Genomic DNA, 20,024 nt, shown 5'->3' with positions numbered 1-20,024 from the left:
TGGACTTCTTTTTTGCTATAGAGCAATTTATAAACTTCACAGTGCAACAAGAAACCTGTTTATTTCTCATTTGCTCCTTCCATGTTAACATAGCAGGTAGTTGTCACCCATTTTTTAAGCTTCATCTAGAGCTTCTCTATGTCAAAGGTCAAACTAAGCTAAAATATGGTAGCTAAGGATCTGCCACAGGTAACGGGTTAGACAAGGAATATGTGCCTATATAGCTGCAGCTAAATCAGAAATTTAATTTATGTATAAAGAAGCACAGGTTTCATAACAACATTCTTATCTTCAGACATAATCTTAACCTAATATATTCACTCAATCAACTTTCATGCCGAATATTGGATATTAAACTACAATACTGATTGCACATCAAAGACGTGACTGAAATTGGGTGCCTTTCTCTGCACTCAGGAAGGGATAGTCTGTGTATCCAACAACAGGATCCAGAGTATAAAATGTCTTCCTAATGTACCTACTTAGTGGCGCATTAACCTTCAACCTCAAGACTAGGTCTGGGTTTGAGATGAACAGACGGCCATAGGATACCAGATCTGCATCACCCTCAGCCACAGCTTGCATTCCCAGCTCCCTAGTAAATCCACCACTACACATGAAAGTTCCCTGATAACCCCTCTTCAAAGTCCTCATTAAATGTGCTTCCTCATCTTCACTACCATGTTGGCCTGATTCTGTTTGCCCATAAGCATGGTAACGAGGCTGAGTCACATGAAGGTAAGCTAGTTTTGACCCCAGCCGTAGCTGAAGCTGGTTAAGCCTCTCAATCACTGCCAAGCCTAGGTTGAGTGGATTGGAGTCTGTTGCATCAAGGTGATCAATTGCAGGTGAAATTCTGACAGCAACTCTATCAGCACCAATCGCTACAGCTACTGCTTGAACAATTTGCATTAAGAATTTGCAGCGGTTTGCCAATGATCCACCATACTCATCTGTACGATCATTAATCCCATCCTTTAAGAATTGATCAATGAGATAGCCATGTGCTCCATGAATCTCAATTCCGTTAAAACCTTCAAGATTCAATGATTTTAATAAGCTTTAAGGTGATGATATAGGAATGTTAGTGATAAGGATAAATAATTAATTATACATTTTGTCTCCAAAATATGAAAGTGAACTGGACAAGGTAATAAATAGCTCATATTAACCTCCGATGGACGATGATAGTTTATATGCTAATTAAAACATCAATTCTATCCCAGTCCTAAATATAGCTCAGAATTTCATTCAGAAGAAAATTCTTCTATGGCGAATGAAAAATAGTCCTGGCTACAATGTGAAGGAAACAAAGTTAAAATTTCAAGTTCTATACCATGGTTTTTCAAGATATTGATCAGCACCAACTAATACATGGCAAGGCCGAACACCATGTCTTTGTGCCAAGTGCGGGACCATAGCCAGAAGTCAAGTTCATATATCAGAGTAACTGTTTTAGCTAGTGTGACAATGAAATGCAGCATCATGAGCATGCTGAGTATGTTTAGCCACTACAAAGGAGACATAATCATTGTTGCTCAATGTATTCCCATTTTACCAAATAGCATAAGAATCCCTACCTATGGAAAGTAATCATGGTTCCATGCACTTCCAGTTAAATTTTAATAAAGTAGATGCCATCTTTTTTTATAAAAATAAAAGGCAACTATATCTTTTTTTAAATCAGCTTGCCATTTAAGAATAAAACAATAACTTTGTTTAGAGGCCTCCATCAAACCTGAAAACTGAAATGCAAACTGCTTCAGGACACATGCCAATAAAAAAGAGAAGATTTAACATTTAATCTAACCTGCACGAATGGCATTCAAGGCTGCCCTGCGGTAATGCTCTACAACCTCTTGTATTTCAGGGATTTCCAGGGATCGAGGTTTTGGGTATATGCCATAGCTCCCATTTGGCATAAGAATTCTCCACCTTTTAGAAATGGGCTTGCTCGTTGATGATATAGGTGCCGCTCCATCAGGTTGGTACACTATTTCATTAGTCAAACAACCAAATAAAACTTGTCAATTAATTCTCAACACCTAAAAAAAGGTAAAATGCATTGTGAATAACAGTTAATATAATTCCACTATGTAGTAAAATGAATGAACGGAATTATGCTGATTGAACTGAAAATGGGTACCAAGAGATTGGGGAAGTTACCTGAATGAGATGCACGACCAACGTGCCACAGTTGACAGAAAATGAAGCTTCCTTTGGCATGAACAGCATCCACAATATTTTTCCATGCCTCCACCTGTTCTTCATTGTAGATCCCAGGAACATGTGGAAACCTGCTTCAACATTGCAACATCATGTAATCGTATAGTTAAAAGAAATGCTCTTAAACATACATATAGAGCTAAAAGTGAAAACCATAAAATAAATGTGACAAAAGCATCATAATAGGGACTTCAGGACAGTAGTAAGATATATCTGGATGATTCAATATGATATAAGAGATAGAAGCCATATATGGAGAAATTGATAACTAAATCAATTCTGATATGAAATTATATTGGTAAATTCTTATATTAAAACTGAGTTTAAATTTGTACCTTAAATTGTACAAACCAAGATATTTTCAGGCAACTTTTTAGGACCATTATCCCGTTAATATGAAAAAACAAAAATTGACTAACAAGGGTGCCATTACTTCAGATACTAAATGATTACATTTGTCCATGATTTAAGAAAATATTGCGCCTCTAAACAATACAATACTAAGACAATCGATTCCAATTCATTTGAGAAAACTGAATTTATAAACAATCATTATTACTGTAATAGAAACAAATATTACTACTAATTGAACAATAACAATAAACAAAAAGTCTTGAGACCAAAAAAAAACGGAAGTACTGTACTAACAAATGCCTTGATTAAACTTTTAGTTTAAACCACTATGTGGATCAGGTCCAAACAGAAGCCTTAGTTGGGGCCTTAAAAGCACTAAGTTGGGGACATGGGCCCTAAGGCCACTACTGCTTGAATAGCGCGAGTGACTCGTATGAGCTTTCATTATCAAGATGGAGTTACGAAATTACCCTGCTCCAGTGTTGGAGACCAACGTCCCTTCGGTGATGAGAAAACCGCCAGGAGTCGACCTCTGCGTATAGTATTCAGCGAGCGCCGGTCTCGGAATTCCATTCAACGCCCTGCATCTCGTCATGGGCGCCAGCACCACCCTGCCATCAGACACAACCCACAACCCCTCAAATTTCCTCTTAAATTTTAGAAAAATGATTTGATATTCTCAAAATTAGCCTTCCGTATTTCTCTCGGCTTTTACAGAATCCTAGGAGATAGTGGCCGAAATATGTCTGAAACGATAGCTCCCTACAGACAAGGATCTAACATCCCCCGGGATCACGGAATTTGATCCAAAAACGAGTCAAAGTTGGACAGTAGACGAACCTGTGAGAAAGATCGAGCTTGCCCATCTTGTAAGGAGAGAAGAGTGTAGGGGCTCCTTGAGATTGAGTCTCCGCCATTGTTTCTTTGTCTACGAACTTGATCTGACGATGAAATTATTGATGGTGTATACTCAAATTAGAAAGGAAAGCCCAAACTTACAAAGTATATAGAAAAGGTAGACGGAGGAAATATGAACATGTGCTGGGAGCCTAGGACATTGGACGGTAGGGGATATGATTCGATGGTGCTGAGGCGCATTTAAGGCTGAACATTTTACCGTCGGATGAGTGATACTTTTCGGTATGTGCGGTTTTGACTGGGGAGATCGACGGTGTCAGTGAAAGTGGTCGGCTTGCTAATGGTGGCTGCTCTTTTCGACATGGGCTTCACGTGTTGGTTTCAACAGCCACGCTTTCAGAGTAGAAAGTAATACAATTTTTTAAGCTGAGTTCGCGTTGACTGTTCACGACGTTGGCGATTGGCTCTTGCCTTGTTGGCGGGTGTCACGCTGCCTTCATAATTGTTTTATTTTATTTATGAAAGCAAGGCAGTATAAGGAAACTGTTATTATTTTGATGTGTAGGACGGATTCACACTAATATGCTTATTTCATTTTTTTTTACATAATTTAAATCCATATAAAATCATCCTACATCATCCTATCCTCTCCCTTTTCGACATGATCATACAATCTTATCCCTATAAGACAGACAATTAATTTAACCAACTCTTTAAATTATTCTATTAAATGATTTCGGTCATGGTCATATAAAATGATATTTAGTTCAAGATTAAATTAATATATGCAATTCATCTTTTTTTGCATACTTATGTTTTATAATATTTAAAAACTATATGAAACTTTCCTTTTGGTTTAGGTTAGGTTCTTTCTTTTACTCAAGAGATTGGATCAAGTGAAACAATGATTCCAACACTATTAAATATCTAATGTGTGATTATTTATATTGTATGTCTGTTTTAAAATTTTTCATCGAAATAGTTTGGATTTTGAGTTCGGGCTCATTAGTTAGTTGAAATTATTGAGTTTGAAGTTTGAAAATTTTAGTTTGGACTCCTTACTTGACCGAAACCATTTAAAATATATTTTAATTATTCATAATTTAATCTAAATCAATTAAGATATATGTTAATAATCTACACCCGTTTGATAAGTGAATATCTGATTTTGATTTGAAAATTCAATTTGATTAAGTTCAATCAAATATTAAAACATGTAATAAAAAAAGTAAATAAACTTATCAATTAACAAATAAGCTCAATGTCAACAACTTACTTTTAAAATTCAAACAAAATATAATAAATAAATATTAAGTAAAATATCAACCATGAAATCACTTACATTATTTTGACAAGTTTTATAATTTTAACAATCAAGAGAAATCACACATATTCTTTTATTAAGTCATAACAAAATCATAATTTGAACTGTTTGATTAAGGTATTAAGAGTGTAGATGAATTTGTAAATATTCAAAATCATGACATTTACAATAATTTTAAATTTTTTTATATATTTATAATTACCCAAAATCACATTAATAGGAATAAATATCCGACTAAAATTCGCGTACCAAATCATTTTACTGTTTTAGCCAAGCTAAACTAAAAAAAGTGAAACTACGGTTGGGGAGTCGAGACTTGTGCCCGTGGCACTGGGCTAGTGCTGAGAATTGAAGCCCGGCATTACTGGACCAAGAATGCTAACCGAGTGGGCCTAAGTTTGCAGTTGGACGAAAATCGTTAGATGCCCTTTTTAACAGCTGAGGGGTGGTAATGATTGCAAAAAACGCGTTGATTTCCTATCAAGTGATTCAACACACTTGGATTCTTGATTACACTGGATATTTTTTCATGTTTGTCTGCTGGTATGGAACTTCTATGAGTGGGGTTGGGACTCCATCAACCCATCATTCAACCCTTCTTCCTTCGTCTTTCCACCTGAAACCTAACAAAGGTTCACTTAAATTCAAGATCCGACTTGCACTTTCAATTAATTAAAAACAAAAGACTGGGTTTCATAAATAGCAGGACGACTTTCCATGGCCGTCAAAAAATTCAACCACATCGTTTTCTCCTTGCACAAATGGGTTTAGATATAGAGAGAGCCCAAGTCAGCAAGTAAGAAAGTACAATCGATTACGCCGTCCAAATCAGAACTTTGGGCAATTTTTTATCTCTGTGTTTTTTGTTGGCTCCCAAAGCCTTACTCGGTCAAAATTTCAACTTAGGGGCTTCCAGATTCTGATATTCTTCCTCCTTGACGCAAAATCTCACGTGTTTTTTTTTTTTTTTTGAGTTTCTGGAGTAATACTGGTCAGTAGCTGCCTAGCCCCAGTTGTGTTTTCTTATTGTTATTATTACTAAAAAACCACAGACTTATTTGTCCAATCATCTCTTCTTTTTAAATGTTATTCTGTAGTATCGATACTAATATAAATGGTTAAGAATTTAGCAGATAAAATTAATGATTAAATGGAAGGAAACCTCAATTAATTTACGTTTTTGGGTGGCTCTATTGATTTATTTTCTTTCCGGATTAAATAGCGACCATTATCCCCAAGAAGAAGGCTATGGATGTTTCCCTTTTAGTACGTGCCAGGTGAGATTTCAGACCAACAAAGTGAGGATAAGCACGTGCATTTGCTTCCTAAGGTAAGAAATCCCATGCAGTGGAGAACATGGGAAAACTTCACTACTTACCAAACAAGGCCAATGCCTATCAAAAGAGTGAAGGGTCGAATGCGAAAGTGGCACCATGTGGTACCCCACATCAACTCTTCCTGTCTGATGCAATCATGCACAAAAGTGGGCTTCATCGATGACTTGTCTGCGGTCCCCACCTTAGCAGACTCATATGAATAAAATTAAAAAAAAAGGTGAAAATAGCCAAAAGAAGGGAAACACTCTCGGCAACCCTAATCATGCCTGTTAATTATTTGCCTACTTCCCCACGCCACCCTTCAATTTAAAAGCCTAATTTTCCTCACTTTTAACCTATCTTACATCAGTTGACCAGGCAATGAGCCTGTTTGGTCCCCTAACTTATCAAGCAATCAAGCCTTTTCCACGCCAATATAAATAGATGTACTCCTTATAAATGCAATCTTTTAATTCTTAAGATTCCAGCATAAAAAAAAAAAGAAATAATGCAAGGTCTCGCCATTGATATCTTATAGTATGAACAAAGCATTATTATTTATGTTCATAATGACAAAACCTAGACAAATAATTCGTTATTTCTATTTTTATTAATTTTTTCAATAATAATATCATATATATCTATAATTATATTTGACATAATACTTGAAATTTTTTTAATATATTTTAAAAAAATTATTCTTTTATTATTTTTAATTAAAATTATATACTTTTATTTTAAGTTTTTTTATTATTATCAATTTATAAATTATTATTAATTAAAATATTATTTATCATTTTATATTCACGTGACACCATCGTAGACAATGAAAATGTTACGTGATATTATATATTATGACATATTAGTATGTCAAACAAATGTAATATGATATAAAATAATAAATAATATTTAATTAATAATAATTAATTTTAATTATTTATTTAATTTAAAATAAAATATAAAAATTTGATTAATATAATAAAAGATAAAAAATTATTTAAATTTTTTTAAATATTATATCATTATATTTCAGTAAATTACAATAAATTGTCAATCTATTTAATAATGTTTAACACTTGATTTATTCAAATTAAAGAAAAATACTTAGAAACCTTTACTTTATACTAAAGTTATGGTGATACCAAATTGTTGAGAAAAAAGATGTTTGAAAATGGGGAGATTTAAAGAAATTCTCTATTGAACAAGAAATTGGTCTTAATTTGTTGAAGCACTTTTAATTTGAAAATGGCTTTTCATAATCTCTACACCAAAAGGGTGTATGTCAAGGATCCTGTCCACACACGTGGTCAATGGCCAAGTGTCAATATTCAAGCCATATCAAAATTAAATAACATATGATCTGAATGATCCTACATAAGAACTCTCCCCTTCCCCCACTACCCATGGCCAATCCGAGTGGCGCATTGCGCGCCGTGAGAATCAGATAAAATAATTACCGTTTCTAAGAAAAAGAATTAAAAATAATGCTTAATTAATTAAGCTAATGCTTGTTGTTTATAGATTAAGATTAGATTTAGGACAAGATTGGTAAATAAAAAAATTAAAATAAAAAGATTTTAAGTGGGGCATTGGATGCTTTAATTAAATCAATCATTACCAGACAAAACCTTATTCCCGGTTTAATTAATTTTCCATAGTTTCATCTGTGTAATAAGCTCTCTCTCTCCCAAGTCTTAAGCGGTGTACACATGGGACACAACAGCACGACAACAAGAACAGGAGAAGGGAAAAACTGACCGTCCCCTTACGTTGTATTTTTCCTTTTTGTTTGCAGCTTTCTATCTTCGACGACGCATACGAGGAAAAAGAAAACCCCCTTTTTTTTTCTCTTGTGTTCTGAAAGACCTTCATTAATTAGCAGAATAAATTAATTTAAAACGATAATAGTCGTCTCTTTGATTTCTTTCCTTCGGGGCTTTGCTTTCTCCAAAACAAGAGAAAAAATCCGAAGCTTTTTTTATTCACCTTAAACCGAGAGCTTTTTTTCTTAATATGGCGGCCGCTTAAATCCCTCTCTGTTTTCTGTCTTTGCTTCTTTTTTTTTTCCTTGCTGAAGTTAAAAGCCCAAAAGAATAGTTCGCTTTGTAGCGGCTCCATATTGTTCTTTGAAGGTAAGTTTGAAATTTTTTTTTCTATATTTTTGGGTTTTTTTTTTCTCGATTTTGTGTTTGATTCCTTTCTGGAGATTAATTTTCAATCCCCATGTTTACCTCAAAAACTCTTTTTTTTTTTTATTTTGTTTTTTTCCTTTCCTTTTAATCTCTGACCTTTGTGGATTCAAAGTTTCTGTTTTTCAGATTGGTGATTTTTTTTTTTATGATTGAATTGCACGAATATCTGCAAAACTATGTGCGAATTACTTTGGAGAACCATCCTTTATTAGAAGAAATTTGTAGTTTTTTATTTATTTCCTGTTTTCTAACTTTTTTCTTTTTTCTCAAGCTTGTTGTAAGTTGTAACTGATTTTTTTTAAATAGAAGGGAAGTAACTGGATGATTTTTTTTTTCAACTCAGATAGACTTTTAATAACTAAAACTTGTGTGAGTGAAAAGTTTAATTTTAGTAATTTCTTGAACTTGTTTTTGTTGATTAGATAACCAATCGATCTTTAGATGATCTATTATGGATTGTTGCGAAAAGGGTTTTCAATTTTGTCCACCTGAAAGGCGAAATTGATCAAGCTAGTAAATTTGGTCAAATTTAATGAAAATTTGAATTTTTCGCTAGTTGGTTATGTTTATTCTTGGTTTATTTTGTGTATTTTAACAGTTGAGAAGCTTTAAGGATGTCTAAGACTGAAGATTCTGGTAGCCCTGGATGGAGTGCATCGTTTTTCATGCAGACCACTGAGGATGTTGCAAGAGCAGTTGCTGCTGCTGCTGCAGCTGCGACTGCTGTTCGGTCTCCCCGACCCTCGGCTGTATATTCATCAAAAGATGAAAATGGTGGTAGCCAATTTCAGAAGCTACAGCGTCATGTTTCAAGAGTGTTAAAAGGCTTCTCGCAACCCCCTGAAGTGAGAAGCGGAACTTACAATCCAGAAGTTCTGACTAGCCAAAAGCGTCAATGGGCAAGCTTTCAGTTGCAGTACTTGGTATGGTACTTAAATTCAAGTGTACATGTTCTTGTTAATGCTACAAAGATCAGCAAGTGTCTGCTGAAGGATTATAACTCTTTTTAATGTAGCTGTCATTTTTCTTTGTTTCAATAAGTCTTATAGTGCAGCATTTAGTACTCTCAAAGTGTGAAGTGGTTGCTTGTTTAATTGTCACTCAATATATATTTTCGAGGCCAATATGACGTCTGATAAACCTCATTATGAATTGTAATTATATTTAACTGATAACCAAAATTTTCAAAGTGTTTTCATAACAATTTGTTGTTAAGTGTGCAGGATCATAGATCTTTGAAAGAACCATCGAGGCTTTTCGAGAGCATGGTTGTTGTCGGACTTCCTCCTAATTGTGATATTCACGCACTTCAAAGGCAATATGTGACCAGAAGGTTTGAAGGTTCTGGAAAATTGCGAAATGCTCTTAGTTATCAGAATAATTCTCGTGTGGAACCTAACCTTGAACCCCAGGTAGGTGTTCTCTCTCAAATGAGTAACTTATCTGTAAATGAAAGGAAAAAAAGAGGAGGGGGGGGGGGGTGGTGGGTTTCTTCTTATGGCTCTGGATATTGATTGCCTTTCCTATACTTTCAGGTCTTATTTGTTTATCCCCCAGAAAAGCAGCTGCCACTTAAATACAAAGATCTTCTTTCATTTTGCTTCCCTGGAGGCATAGAGGTTGGCTATGTGCTTCCTTCTTATATATAAAATTTGATTTTAATGGTCCTGCTGATCTATGTTAATAACTTTGCTGTGAGTAGTGCTTAGTTGAGAGTGAAATATGAACACTAAAAAATGAACACTAAGGAGATTTTAAGTCATGCTGTAATCTGAACACCCAGTTGAGAGATTTTTCAATTTAATCTGTTCCTATCTTGTGTAAACATGTATTTGCAAAACAGATCTGCACTGTAAGCTGCTATTTCTGAAATTCAGTTTGTGTTATTTTAGGTTCATGCTGTTGAGAAAACTCCTTCAATGAGTGAGCTGAATGAAATTCTTCTGTCACAGGTATTTATGCTAAAATGTAATGCTAATGCTCTTCCGCTTGATAAAAGAGTATCTGGGGTTGTTTGCTTGTACCTTCTCAATGTTCCTTGTTTTGGAGTGTCACTTTAAAAATTAGTTGTCTAATTGAGTTGTAGATGTATTTTAACCCGAATCTTCTTCAAACTGCATATTTTGCATTTTTATCACTAGGTCATAACAGGTGATCGACAATGTAAAGAACTTCCTTTTTCCCATACTGATACCATAGTGGGGTCATATATGACACTGACAAATTTTTTGAGGCTAGGTCAGGTTGCAATTGCTTGTCTCCGTACACTATATTAGCTACTTCCAGCCTCTGCATCTGGTTATGTTATAAATTTTAATGCAGGAGTACTTATATAGGCACAAAAATGTACATGTGTAGTTGCATAATGAAAGGTTATGTCTTGTCAAATGCTAATTTTTTCTTCACAATCCTTGTCTTGCAGGAACACCTAAAACAAAGTGACCTGTCATTTGTGTTTCGGTTACAGGTACCTTTGAAATATTATGTTATTTGGTTCTTTCTTGCTGAACTCCTTTTTTTCCCATTATGTTTTCTGTTTTCAGTTGTGTTGCCGATTACCTATGTGATCAAAGTTTGATATGTTGAATGGTGATCGCCATTTTAAAATTTTATGACTGTGGAGATAGTTACTGTGAAGTGAAACTAATGAGAAGCCTTTTTGAGTATTCATGCTCTAGCCAGCTAGTAACGGAGGCTAGTCTATTCTGGAATTTTGGTGAACTGACTTGGTCTGGTCTTTTTCAGATCCCAAAATCCTTGCTGTTCTGGTTTCTATTTTGTTCTAAAAGATTTCAATTTAGTTTTTTGTTTTTGATTTGCTAGCATTTTTTAATGGCTGTTATCAATTTGTACTTCATGTGTCAGCCATACATTGTACTTGATCTTAAAGTTTGCAAGACAATGCCTGTAGCTCTATCATTTACATATTTATGGATGATTTGAATTTTATTTTTCTCTCATATCTTTAACTGACTATAAGAAGTTTAATTTGCTGTTGATTTTGCTACTTCAGTTCTAATTTTCTTTCGTCATGGCATTGTAAATTATGGTGGCTTTCTTTCTATTTTTAAATTTTTTGATGACTTGTTTTGTTCTTTTTTTCCCTCTAGGTTGCTGATGATTCCACTTTGTATGGATGCTGTGTGTTAGTTGAAGAAATAGTACAAAAGCCCTCTGGATTGCTTGCCTTGATTTCAGATAGACAACCTGCCTACCCATCTCTGAGTCGTCATGTGATGACCACTCGCAGATGTTATTGCATTCTTTCGAGGCTTCCATTCTTTGAGTTGCACTTTGGTGTGTTGAATAGGTGTGTTTTTTCACTTTTTAGATGCAACACATAATGATGAGGCCGCTCACAAATCTCTTTCTCAGCATAGCTTACTATTATTATTGTTAAGGGCAAACTATAGCTTGATTTGCTTGATTTGCACCCAAGCGTTTGGCTCGTTGTTTGGTGCATTATCCCCCTGCTTAAAGAGCAGGGTTTGAATCCACCCTCCTCCAATTATAAAAAAAGAAGAAGCTTGATTTGGTCTTACGCTTTTGGATCTTTTATTTGCTTAAAATATACTGGTCAATATATGCATTGATGGGTTACACTTGATAAAATTAATTGGACTGAAATTTTTAGGATTTGATGCTAACAATATGGTTTTAGCTCATCTCAGTGGTTATCGTGACTTTTTTCCCCTTAAAATTATCATGCAGCATATTTGATGAAGAAAGGTTGGAACGGTTAACAAAAAGTATTGGTGATATAGATTTAGAAATGTCAGAGAGTTATAGCAATGAAGCAAACGTAGATGATGTATCGACAGATCAAGGAGCTCTAGAGGACATACAGGACACAACGATTGAAACCTCTGAGTCAAGTTCAGGAGATTCTAAACCTGGAGGTAGAGATGATGGGAATAGCTTGGAGCATCAAATGCTTGAGAGGGATTTGGACGCAAATAAAGCTGTTAATCATGATCCTGTTGTTCCCATTGATCTGGAAACTGATACGTTTGCAAGCAAAAAAGAATTTAGTGGCACAAATCCTGAAGATTGTGATACTGAAGATGATGATTTCACAACAAATAAGCAAGCAGCAGAAAGACGTTTGCCAAATGCGGTTCTCCCTCTACTGCGCTATTATCAGTATGAAAGCTCTGAATCGTCTTGCAGGTTCAATGTTTGCAATGCTCCCATTTGTTTAGTTGGTTACACATTTATGGATGCTTATACGGTGAATCAATTTGAATCAATTTTGTATTGTTTTGCTGAAGTATGCTTTTGTTTCTTTTATGTATTGGAGTCCTTCTTTGGGTCATTTTTTTAATAATTCAGAAAATGGCAACTTCATGCTATCGGTTGTTTTCTACATCTGCAATTATGTGCATGAGTATACCATGTAACCTGCATATGATTTCAAATTTTAATATGGTGTGCATTTGTGTTTCAGTGATCATTTAAGTGGAAATTTTCCCATCTCGTCTCTCTGTGTCCAATTTCTCAAACGCACATGTATTTACATGTTAATGTACACATGTTTTCCCAGGTTGAAGTGACTTCGTCAATTACTGTCTGATGAAACTATGATATTTATATGTTTCTATGCAGTTTTCAAGGTTCTCCTTGCGAAGACAGGAATTTGAGGAGTGACGTTGATGATACAGAAACAGAAGAGGCATCTATCTCTGGCCAGGAAGATTCCAGTGATCACCTTGATATCCTTGAATGGGCTAAGGTCTGAATATGTCTTGTTTTAAGTTGATTTAAGCTTTTAGCTTTACCCTTATGGCATGCGTCACTTGTTTTGCGGTATATGTTAGAAAATTTGATTCCTGCCAATTTCCAGGCAAACAATCATGGATCATTGCAGATACTATGTGAGTATTATCAGATACCTTGCCCTGCAAGGGGATCAACGCTTAGGTTTCATCCTTTGGAGCACCTTCATCCGCTGGAATATCATAGACCTGATGAAAAAGTTTTGCATATTGCTGGCTCAACCATTGACTTGAGATCTTGCAGTACGAGTCTTGAATTTGCTGAGGTAACCATGATTATTAATTTCATAGGATGAAGTAACTTTGTTGTATCTCTTATTTTGGACTTGGTGAGTGAATTACATCTCACTATTGTCTGCTTTTATCAGGCACACACTGCCTTGTTGGCAGAAGAGGAAGCAACTGCTTTATCAACATGGGCTGTTGCATGCATGTGTGGATCTCTGCGTCTTGAACATGTAATCATATGTCCATATTTTATTCGCGGAAGCACAACATGTTGTTTTAGGTTTTCCTTTTAATTCAGTGTTGTTGATGTGATGTTGGCTTTTTGAATGTCATGTAAAATTTTCTCTTGGGCTTTAGTGTTGTGAATTTCTAGTGAAATAAATTTGTTTTTGCACTTTTCCAAATGGGCCAATATGTCCAGTGGTGATGCTGCATTAGTAATTCTCAGCTGTTGCTGTTCATTAATCTTTGAAGTGCAACTATGATATTAATTGCTTAATGCTGATGTTTCTAATATTGTTCTATTTGTTATCGTGACTTAATCACCAAACGCCATTAATCTGCTTTACTTTGTGTGAGTTAATTGTTCCTCTAGTTGTGACGGGGATTAGTGATTTAAATTTGCTTGGTCTTGTATGGATTTTTGAGAAGTTAGCAGAATTGATTTTTCTTGTACCCTGCAGGTGTTAACCATCTTTGCTGGAGCATTGTTGGAGAAACAGATTGTGGTTGTTTGTTCGAATTTGGTATGTGTTATGTATCATCTTAATTGTTGGTGGTCTTTTAGTGGTTGGCTATGCTTCAACTACCAATCTTTTGGTTGAAACATGAGGAATGTATTGCATTTATGCAGTCCGAACTTCAAACCTAGTGTACCTCCTTTCATGGCCCCAAGGGCTGGTTGCATTCATTAGCCTGGAATGTTTTATAATTAGATTCTTGCAGCCTGCATATTTAGGAGCACAAATGTGGATCTTATATGTGTATAATTAGGAGACCTCATCTCAATTCTTTGAATTATATGGATTATGTCTTGTGTTTTTTTCTTCACTAGTTGATAGTTAGAAGAATAGAACTTCTGCATTTAAATTAGATTTGAAATTGTTTACAGGGAATCTTATCTGCTACAGTTTTGTCCATTGTCCCTCTAATCCGTCCGTATCAATGGCAAAGCCTCTTGATGCCGGTATCATCTCTTAATTATCTCTTCAGAACTTCTAAATTGATTTTCAAACTGTTCATAATTTCAGTTCTTGCTTTCATAAATTTCCAGGTTTTACCAGACGATATGCTGGACTTTTTAGATGCACCTGTTCCTTACATAGTAAGTTTTCAAAACCGAGGCCTGATCAATTTCTTTTATTTCTTTTGCAAAAATGCTCAATGTTGCATGCCTGAGTTATTTACTTGGAATGGAAATCTTAAGTCATAATTCGTTTATTGGTACAAATGAGACTATATATTCTTAGTGGATGATACTCATGTCAAAAGGAATAGGGTGAGGGAAGACCGAAGATGAGGGAAACTGTCAAAAAGGATCTTGTTTTTTTTGAGCTTATGAGGATATAGTATCAAGTAGAGCACAATGGTGCTACATAACCCATGTAGCTGAATTCATATACCAGGAAAAGGCTTGGTTCTATAGTATGTCTACAAAAAAGGACTCTTACTAAGTTTTCTTTCTAGTTATCATGTAGAAAGTAATATGTTCTGTCTGAAGAATTTATCTTCTTGTAAATATGTTTTCAATGTACTATGGCGCATTAAAATTCAACATCATTGTGATGGAATATAGATTTTAATGTACTCTTCACATATTATCATCATGTGTTTTTTTGGTTAGTTGATTTCCTGAACTCTGACGTTGTACTGACTTAATAAAATTTCACTCATTTGTAGGTTGGTGTAAAGAATAAAACAAGTGAAGTACAGTCGAAGTTAGCCAATGTCATTCTGGTTGATGCTAATAAGAACCAGGTTTGCATCTTCTCATATGTTTACATTGCATTGTAACTTATTAGATGCATGCACACCCTCTTTTTTTTTTTATGAGAAAATGACTATTACATTATTTTTGTTTCTAATGCTGAGATTTAAATGTTTGTTTGATTGCAAGGTTTTTTAGTTTGATTAGTATGCTATTCTCTCTCTCCCTCTCTTTTTTATTTATTTTTCCTATCGGGTGGTGTGCTTGTGAAATTATTGTTTCGGTGGAGAAACCAATGGTTTATGTCCGTTTGTATTATACTATCTAATCATATGAAATTTCTGATAGATCTGTTTCATTTTTCTCAGTTTAACAAAATGAAGTTAATTACATTGTTTTCAAATTTAATCTGGAGGTCTAAAAGCCTGCTGTCTTCCTTAGCAAATAGAAGTGCGAATTCACAAAATTTGCTTGCTTTTACTTTGCATCATTTTAATGCTTACAAGTTTGCATATTATGTTTCTATTACCTAGTTGCACTGAGCATTTAAAGAGGATGTTCATTTTTGAGACATATTTTAGTTGAAGGTTTGAGCCTTATTTTCTGCTGTAACTTTCTCATTGCATTATGTTATAGGTAAAGGCATCGACAATACCACAACTGCCACAACATAGAGAGTTGTTTGCATGCTTAAGTCCTTATCATGCAAAGCTTGTTGGGGAAAGTTATCTGGGGAGGAAAAGACCAGTATATGAGTGTACAGATGTGCAGGTATGCTTTTTGCCTGATCACTATTTCAGTTTTGCATTTTCTATGCAACCATTAAACCCAAAAGACATTTTCCTGATGAGTTAACTTTACCTTAAATGAATTGTATACAATTATGCCATCTCAGACATTCATGGGTGTGGTCCATGTGCGCTCCATATAAAGTTCAGGTGGACCCCCCACAACGTTCATGATTGGCACTGAATAATTGTAGAATTGTAGATGTAGATGACTTTAATTTTTTCCTGACAGCATACTACTGAACTTGACTGGTGAGATTGTAGTATGACACCGCTTTCAATGTGCACAGCAGCGTCATTATGGATTATCTCATAAAGATGGCTAATCTTTCATATTTTGTTTCTTGCACTTGCAGATAGTTTTCATTTTGATAATAAACTCATATTTTGAAGTTTATTATTTGACTATGTCTCCATATGATCTTATTTGATATGTTTTAATGGTTTGTTCAAGGTCATCTAATGAAGTGCTGCTGTCATTTCAGTGGTTTGCTAATTCTTGTTTCTATGTGCTTTAAGATTGAAGCTGCCAAAGGTTTTCTATCAGTGTTAAGATCATACTTGGATTCTCTTTGCTCCAACATGCGGTCACACACAATTACAAATGTACAGTCCAACAATGATAAGGTTTGTGATATTTTGAATTAGAATATTTCAGCAAAGCAGCTTTGTTTGGTTGTTCTTTTAGTAGCCAAATAAATCTACCATGCTGTCATACTGCTTTTGTCTTACACTGTATCGGTAGATTATTTACAATGTGGATTATTAGAATTCTCTATCGTAATATTGCTGTTGCCAGATATGGGTTACAAGTTTGTGTGAAAAGAATATCTGATCTATATGTCATAAGGATGTCAAAACCATGCTTGGGTTTGTTGGATGGAAATTGCCAACATACTAAGAGCTTGGTCACCTATTAGTACTATTTCAATTTGATCAATGTGCACCTGGAGCCTGGAGGATGTATATGATTTAACCATGAGTATGGATTGAAGTTAATTACATTATAACCCTCCATGAAGAAGATCAGTTAAAAGACTGATATGGCTTAAGTAGAGGCATTTAAGTCTCTTAAGAATTTTCACCATGCAGTGCAATGGGTGTTTTTATGTGAAATGTCAAAAAGGAAATACGATATTAATTGATTATTATATTTCAACATTTTATTCACAATGTTCTTTGTGGGTAAGCCTTGGCAGAAAAGTAGTTCCTTTCCAATCTAGTCTTGAACACAAAATATGGGGTTTTCCCTATGCTTGGGTTGAGGAAAGTTTCTAAGTATTTATGTTTGAAAGAGGTAATTATGGTTTTATGCTATATGTATATAGATAGCCTTGTGAGAATTTAGTATTGCTTAGGCAGATCGAAAATTGAGTTGTATAGAATACAGTACTTGTATGTCCTGTTCTGAAACCTTGTGTTGTTCAGAAAACAAGTGATAAAATCCTGAATTTCTTCTACATGCAGGTATCATTGCTTTTAAAAGAGAGTTTCATTGATTCATTCCCTAGTCGTGATCGACCATTTATGAAGGTGAGCTTCTCAATTCCCTTGGGTAGATAGTTGCCACCAGTCTTGATTTGAGAATAATTATTTTTTCCTCCATTTTTTATGTTTCATTTTTGTGGAATAGTAGAATACTTTCTAATTTAATTGTTAATGGTAAGCTTATATTAAATTCAAAAAGGCTATACTACTAATAGCTGAAAAGATACTCACGGTTTTCCTCTCTTATCCCAGCTGTTTGTGGACACACAACTCTTCTCTGTACATACAGATCTTGTTCTCTCATTTATCCAGAAGGAATAGGACCACAACCATGCAAAGATGGCCTGGAATTGTAGTCTTGTAACTTGAACGTAAGTTCAGCCATGTATAATGTCCAAATATTTTATCAATATGGGTTGAAAATGTTATAGCTTCGTAAAAGCATTTATTTCTCCTTCCCTTCATTTTCTCTGTGGCCATTTTCTACTTGGCACCCTGAAATTTTAAAGAGTAATAATTAAATGAAGCATTTATTTCTTTTTCCCTTCATTTTCTCTGTGGCCATTTTCTACTTGGCACCGAGAAATTTTAAAGAGCAATAATTAAATGAAATATTTATACTGAATGGGCATTGATCAGGCAGTAGCAGAGTGTTTGGAATTCGGCTTATGTATCGTTAGTGAACAGCCCATATAAAGACGAAAAATGAAAAGAAGCCTTTATTGCCTATGAGGGTAAAGAAAGACTAGCTCTAATTATACACTGTGATATGGCCCGCATCGAAGCTGTTTGAAGTATGAATAAGCTAGGTGCACTGATGGCATGAAATTTCCTGGACAAGACTACCTTGGTGTGGTGGGTAACCAGGCATGAGAAATATTATTTCTTAAGCACATAAGAGTGTAAGTATAGCGTGTGTTGGTTTAAAATTTGCATTATAAAATGGCAGAAACTTTAGATAAGAAATTGAAGTTAGTAGAATTGAAGGGTCTCTTTTTTTTCATCACTATTTGCGTTTGGCAAATTTAAGGCAAACAAGTCTTGGTGACACCCAAGGAGGCAGAGGGGATGAAAGAGAGAAATGCTATGGGTGGTACATAACTGTACTCAGAATGAAACTTTAGTATTGGTTTGCCCTCTTGGGGAGGGGGAAAAAACAAATGAAAACAAAGAGGATTTAGTGATGTTCCATTTTTTCTGTTTGTGCTTCCTGAAAGGTTGAAAGCAAATATATATATATATATATATATTTATTAGCTTCAGTTGGAATCTAAGTGCTTTACCAGAGGTAGATGAAGTTTTCAATGCAAACAGCACATCTCGAATCTAGAGAAGCAACTTTATTAAGGTCTTTGCTCCCTCTTACTGAACATTTAGCAAAACCAACATTGTGTTCGCTGGGGTTTAAATTTTAATAGTCCATGGACCGTCGGTCGAAGGTTCTAGCAAAATCCTGTTGGGTCATCGACCAGTAAAATGATGGAAATGAGCTGTTTTTGTTAGCCTTCAAATATGCCTTGAGCCAATGGAAACACCCACCTTGTGCTACCTTGCATAGCCCTGCGGGAGACCATGTGGCTCTCGTTTCCTTGACTTGATAGAGTAGGGGAGTGTAAGCAACATGGGTTTAATTGATGAAGGGAGTTGGAACTATGAAATTAATTAGGAATAGTGATCTAGATTGTTGAGTAATAGTCTTGGAAGTCTTTGTCAAGCTTTATGGGAGCAGAGGGTAATGACTGAGAAAACAAGCAAACTGTTGGCAAAGTGGCATATATATGCAAGGGGTCATAAACTTGCTGGATTTTTAAAGACAGGAATGACCATAAATATTTGTAAGCTGTCAAACTGTTTCTGGAGTAGTATGTTTTGAGTTTAATCCCATGACCCACATTTTGAGTTGTGCAACTGGAGCCCTGAAGGTAAAAACACTGGTGGCCAATGTTTCTTCCAGGAACATCAGTCAAAGTGAATATATAAATATCTATATATATATATATTGCATTAGCTCACTGAATCATAGGATCCAGGGATTAAAAAAAAACATTTCTCGTTATTCATTAGTCACTACTTTTGGGAGCAATGCCAAGCAATGAAAGTGGGCTCTACCCGACTATGCTTAGGGAAGTTTGAAAAGGGTATTTGTTCAAGAAATGCAATGGGAGCTGGGCAGTTCTGGGAAGTGGGGTTCTTTTTGTAGAGAAAAGGTGCTTTGCATGTGTTTGAACCTGCCAGGGGATAGGGACAGCGTCCGGGAACAGGGCCAAAGAGTCCACTACTTTGTACAACACCTGCCACGCTTATAATACAAGAATAGTGCCAGGGAATTAAATGCAACCAAACAAAATAAAGAGTGCTACACTCTCTTCCCTATCTCACTCCTGCAATGCCCTTTCCACCCAGATGAAGGCTCAATATTTCTCCACTGACCTTAAAGTAAAACTATACAATAGTCCCAAACTACAGGGAGAAGTATCATTTGGCAACTGTTCAAACAGTCATGTCCACTTCACTTTTTTAGGACACGAACCATAGCTGTTATAGGAGA

At 35.2% G+C, this 20,024-nt stretch overlaps 2 protein-coding genes across 3 annotated transcripts; one reads left to right on the top strand and one right to left on the bottom strand.

The window, feature by feature from the left end:
- Window positions 1-225: 225 nt before the first annotated feature.
- On the bottom strand, window positions 226-3,687 carry OPR3 (oxophytodienoate-reductase 3). The gene is made up of 5 exons (XM_021420189.2): window positions 3,421-3,687; window positions 3,051-3,191; window positions 2,167-2,297; window positions 1,811-1,993; window positions 226-1,034 (listed from the first exon to the last, which is right to left on the bottom strand). The coding sequence occupies exons 1-5, from the start codon at window positions 3,495-3,497 to the stop codon at window positions 376-378; spliced, it is 1,191 nt and encodes a 396-aa protein (XP_021275864.1). The 5' UTR covers window positions 3,498-3,687; the 3' UTR covers window positions 226-375.
- A 3,861-nt stretch (window positions 3,688-7,548) lies between these two features.
- LOC110410638 (DENN (AEX-3) domain-containing protein) lies at window positions 7,549-18,025 on the top strand. 2 transcript variants are annotated; one of them, XM_021420446.2, is made up of 19 exons: window positions 7,549-8,210; window positions 8,869-9,193; window positions 9,494-9,682; window positions 9,806-9,889; window positions 10,163-10,222; window positions 10,693-10,737; window positions 11,381-11,580; window positions 11,982-12,440; window positions 12,876-13,002; window positions 13,114-13,311; window positions 13,414-13,503; window positions 13,957-14,019; window positions 14,385-14,459; window positions 14,547-14,597; window positions 15,173-15,250; window positions 15,837-15,971; window positions 16,508-16,615; window positions 17,456-17,521; window positions 17,729-18,025. In XM_021420446.2, the coding sequence occupies exons 2-19, from the start codon at window positions 8,885-8,887 to the stop codon at window positions 17,795-17,797; spliced, it is 2,406 nt and encodes an 801-aa protein (XP_021276121.1). In that variant the 5' UTR covers window positions 7,549-8,210; window positions 8,869-8,884; the 3' UTR covers window positions 17,798-18,025. The 2 variants fall into 2 exon arrangements, with proteins under 2 accessions (XP_021276121.1, XP_021276122.1); XM_021420447.1 differs by lacking the exon at window positions 7,549-8,210 and having other exon boundaries at window positions 9,070-9,193; window positions 9,487-9,682.
- The last annotated feature ends 1,999 nt before the right edge of the window (window positions 18,026-20,024 follow it).

This window comes from Theobroma umbraticum, unplaced genomic scaffold (assembly GCF_002168275.2).
Source record: "Theobroma umbraticum cultivar Fairchild unplaced genomic scaffold, ASM216827v3 scaffold_56.0, whole genome shotgun sequence".
NCBI classification, from domain to species: Eukaryota; Viridiplantae; Streptophyta; class Magnoliopsida; order Malvales; family Malvaceae; genus Theobroma; species Theobroma umbraticum.
Note: the sequence above shows the minus strand (reverse complement) of the source record. Positions and strands in the feature narration are given on the sequence as shown.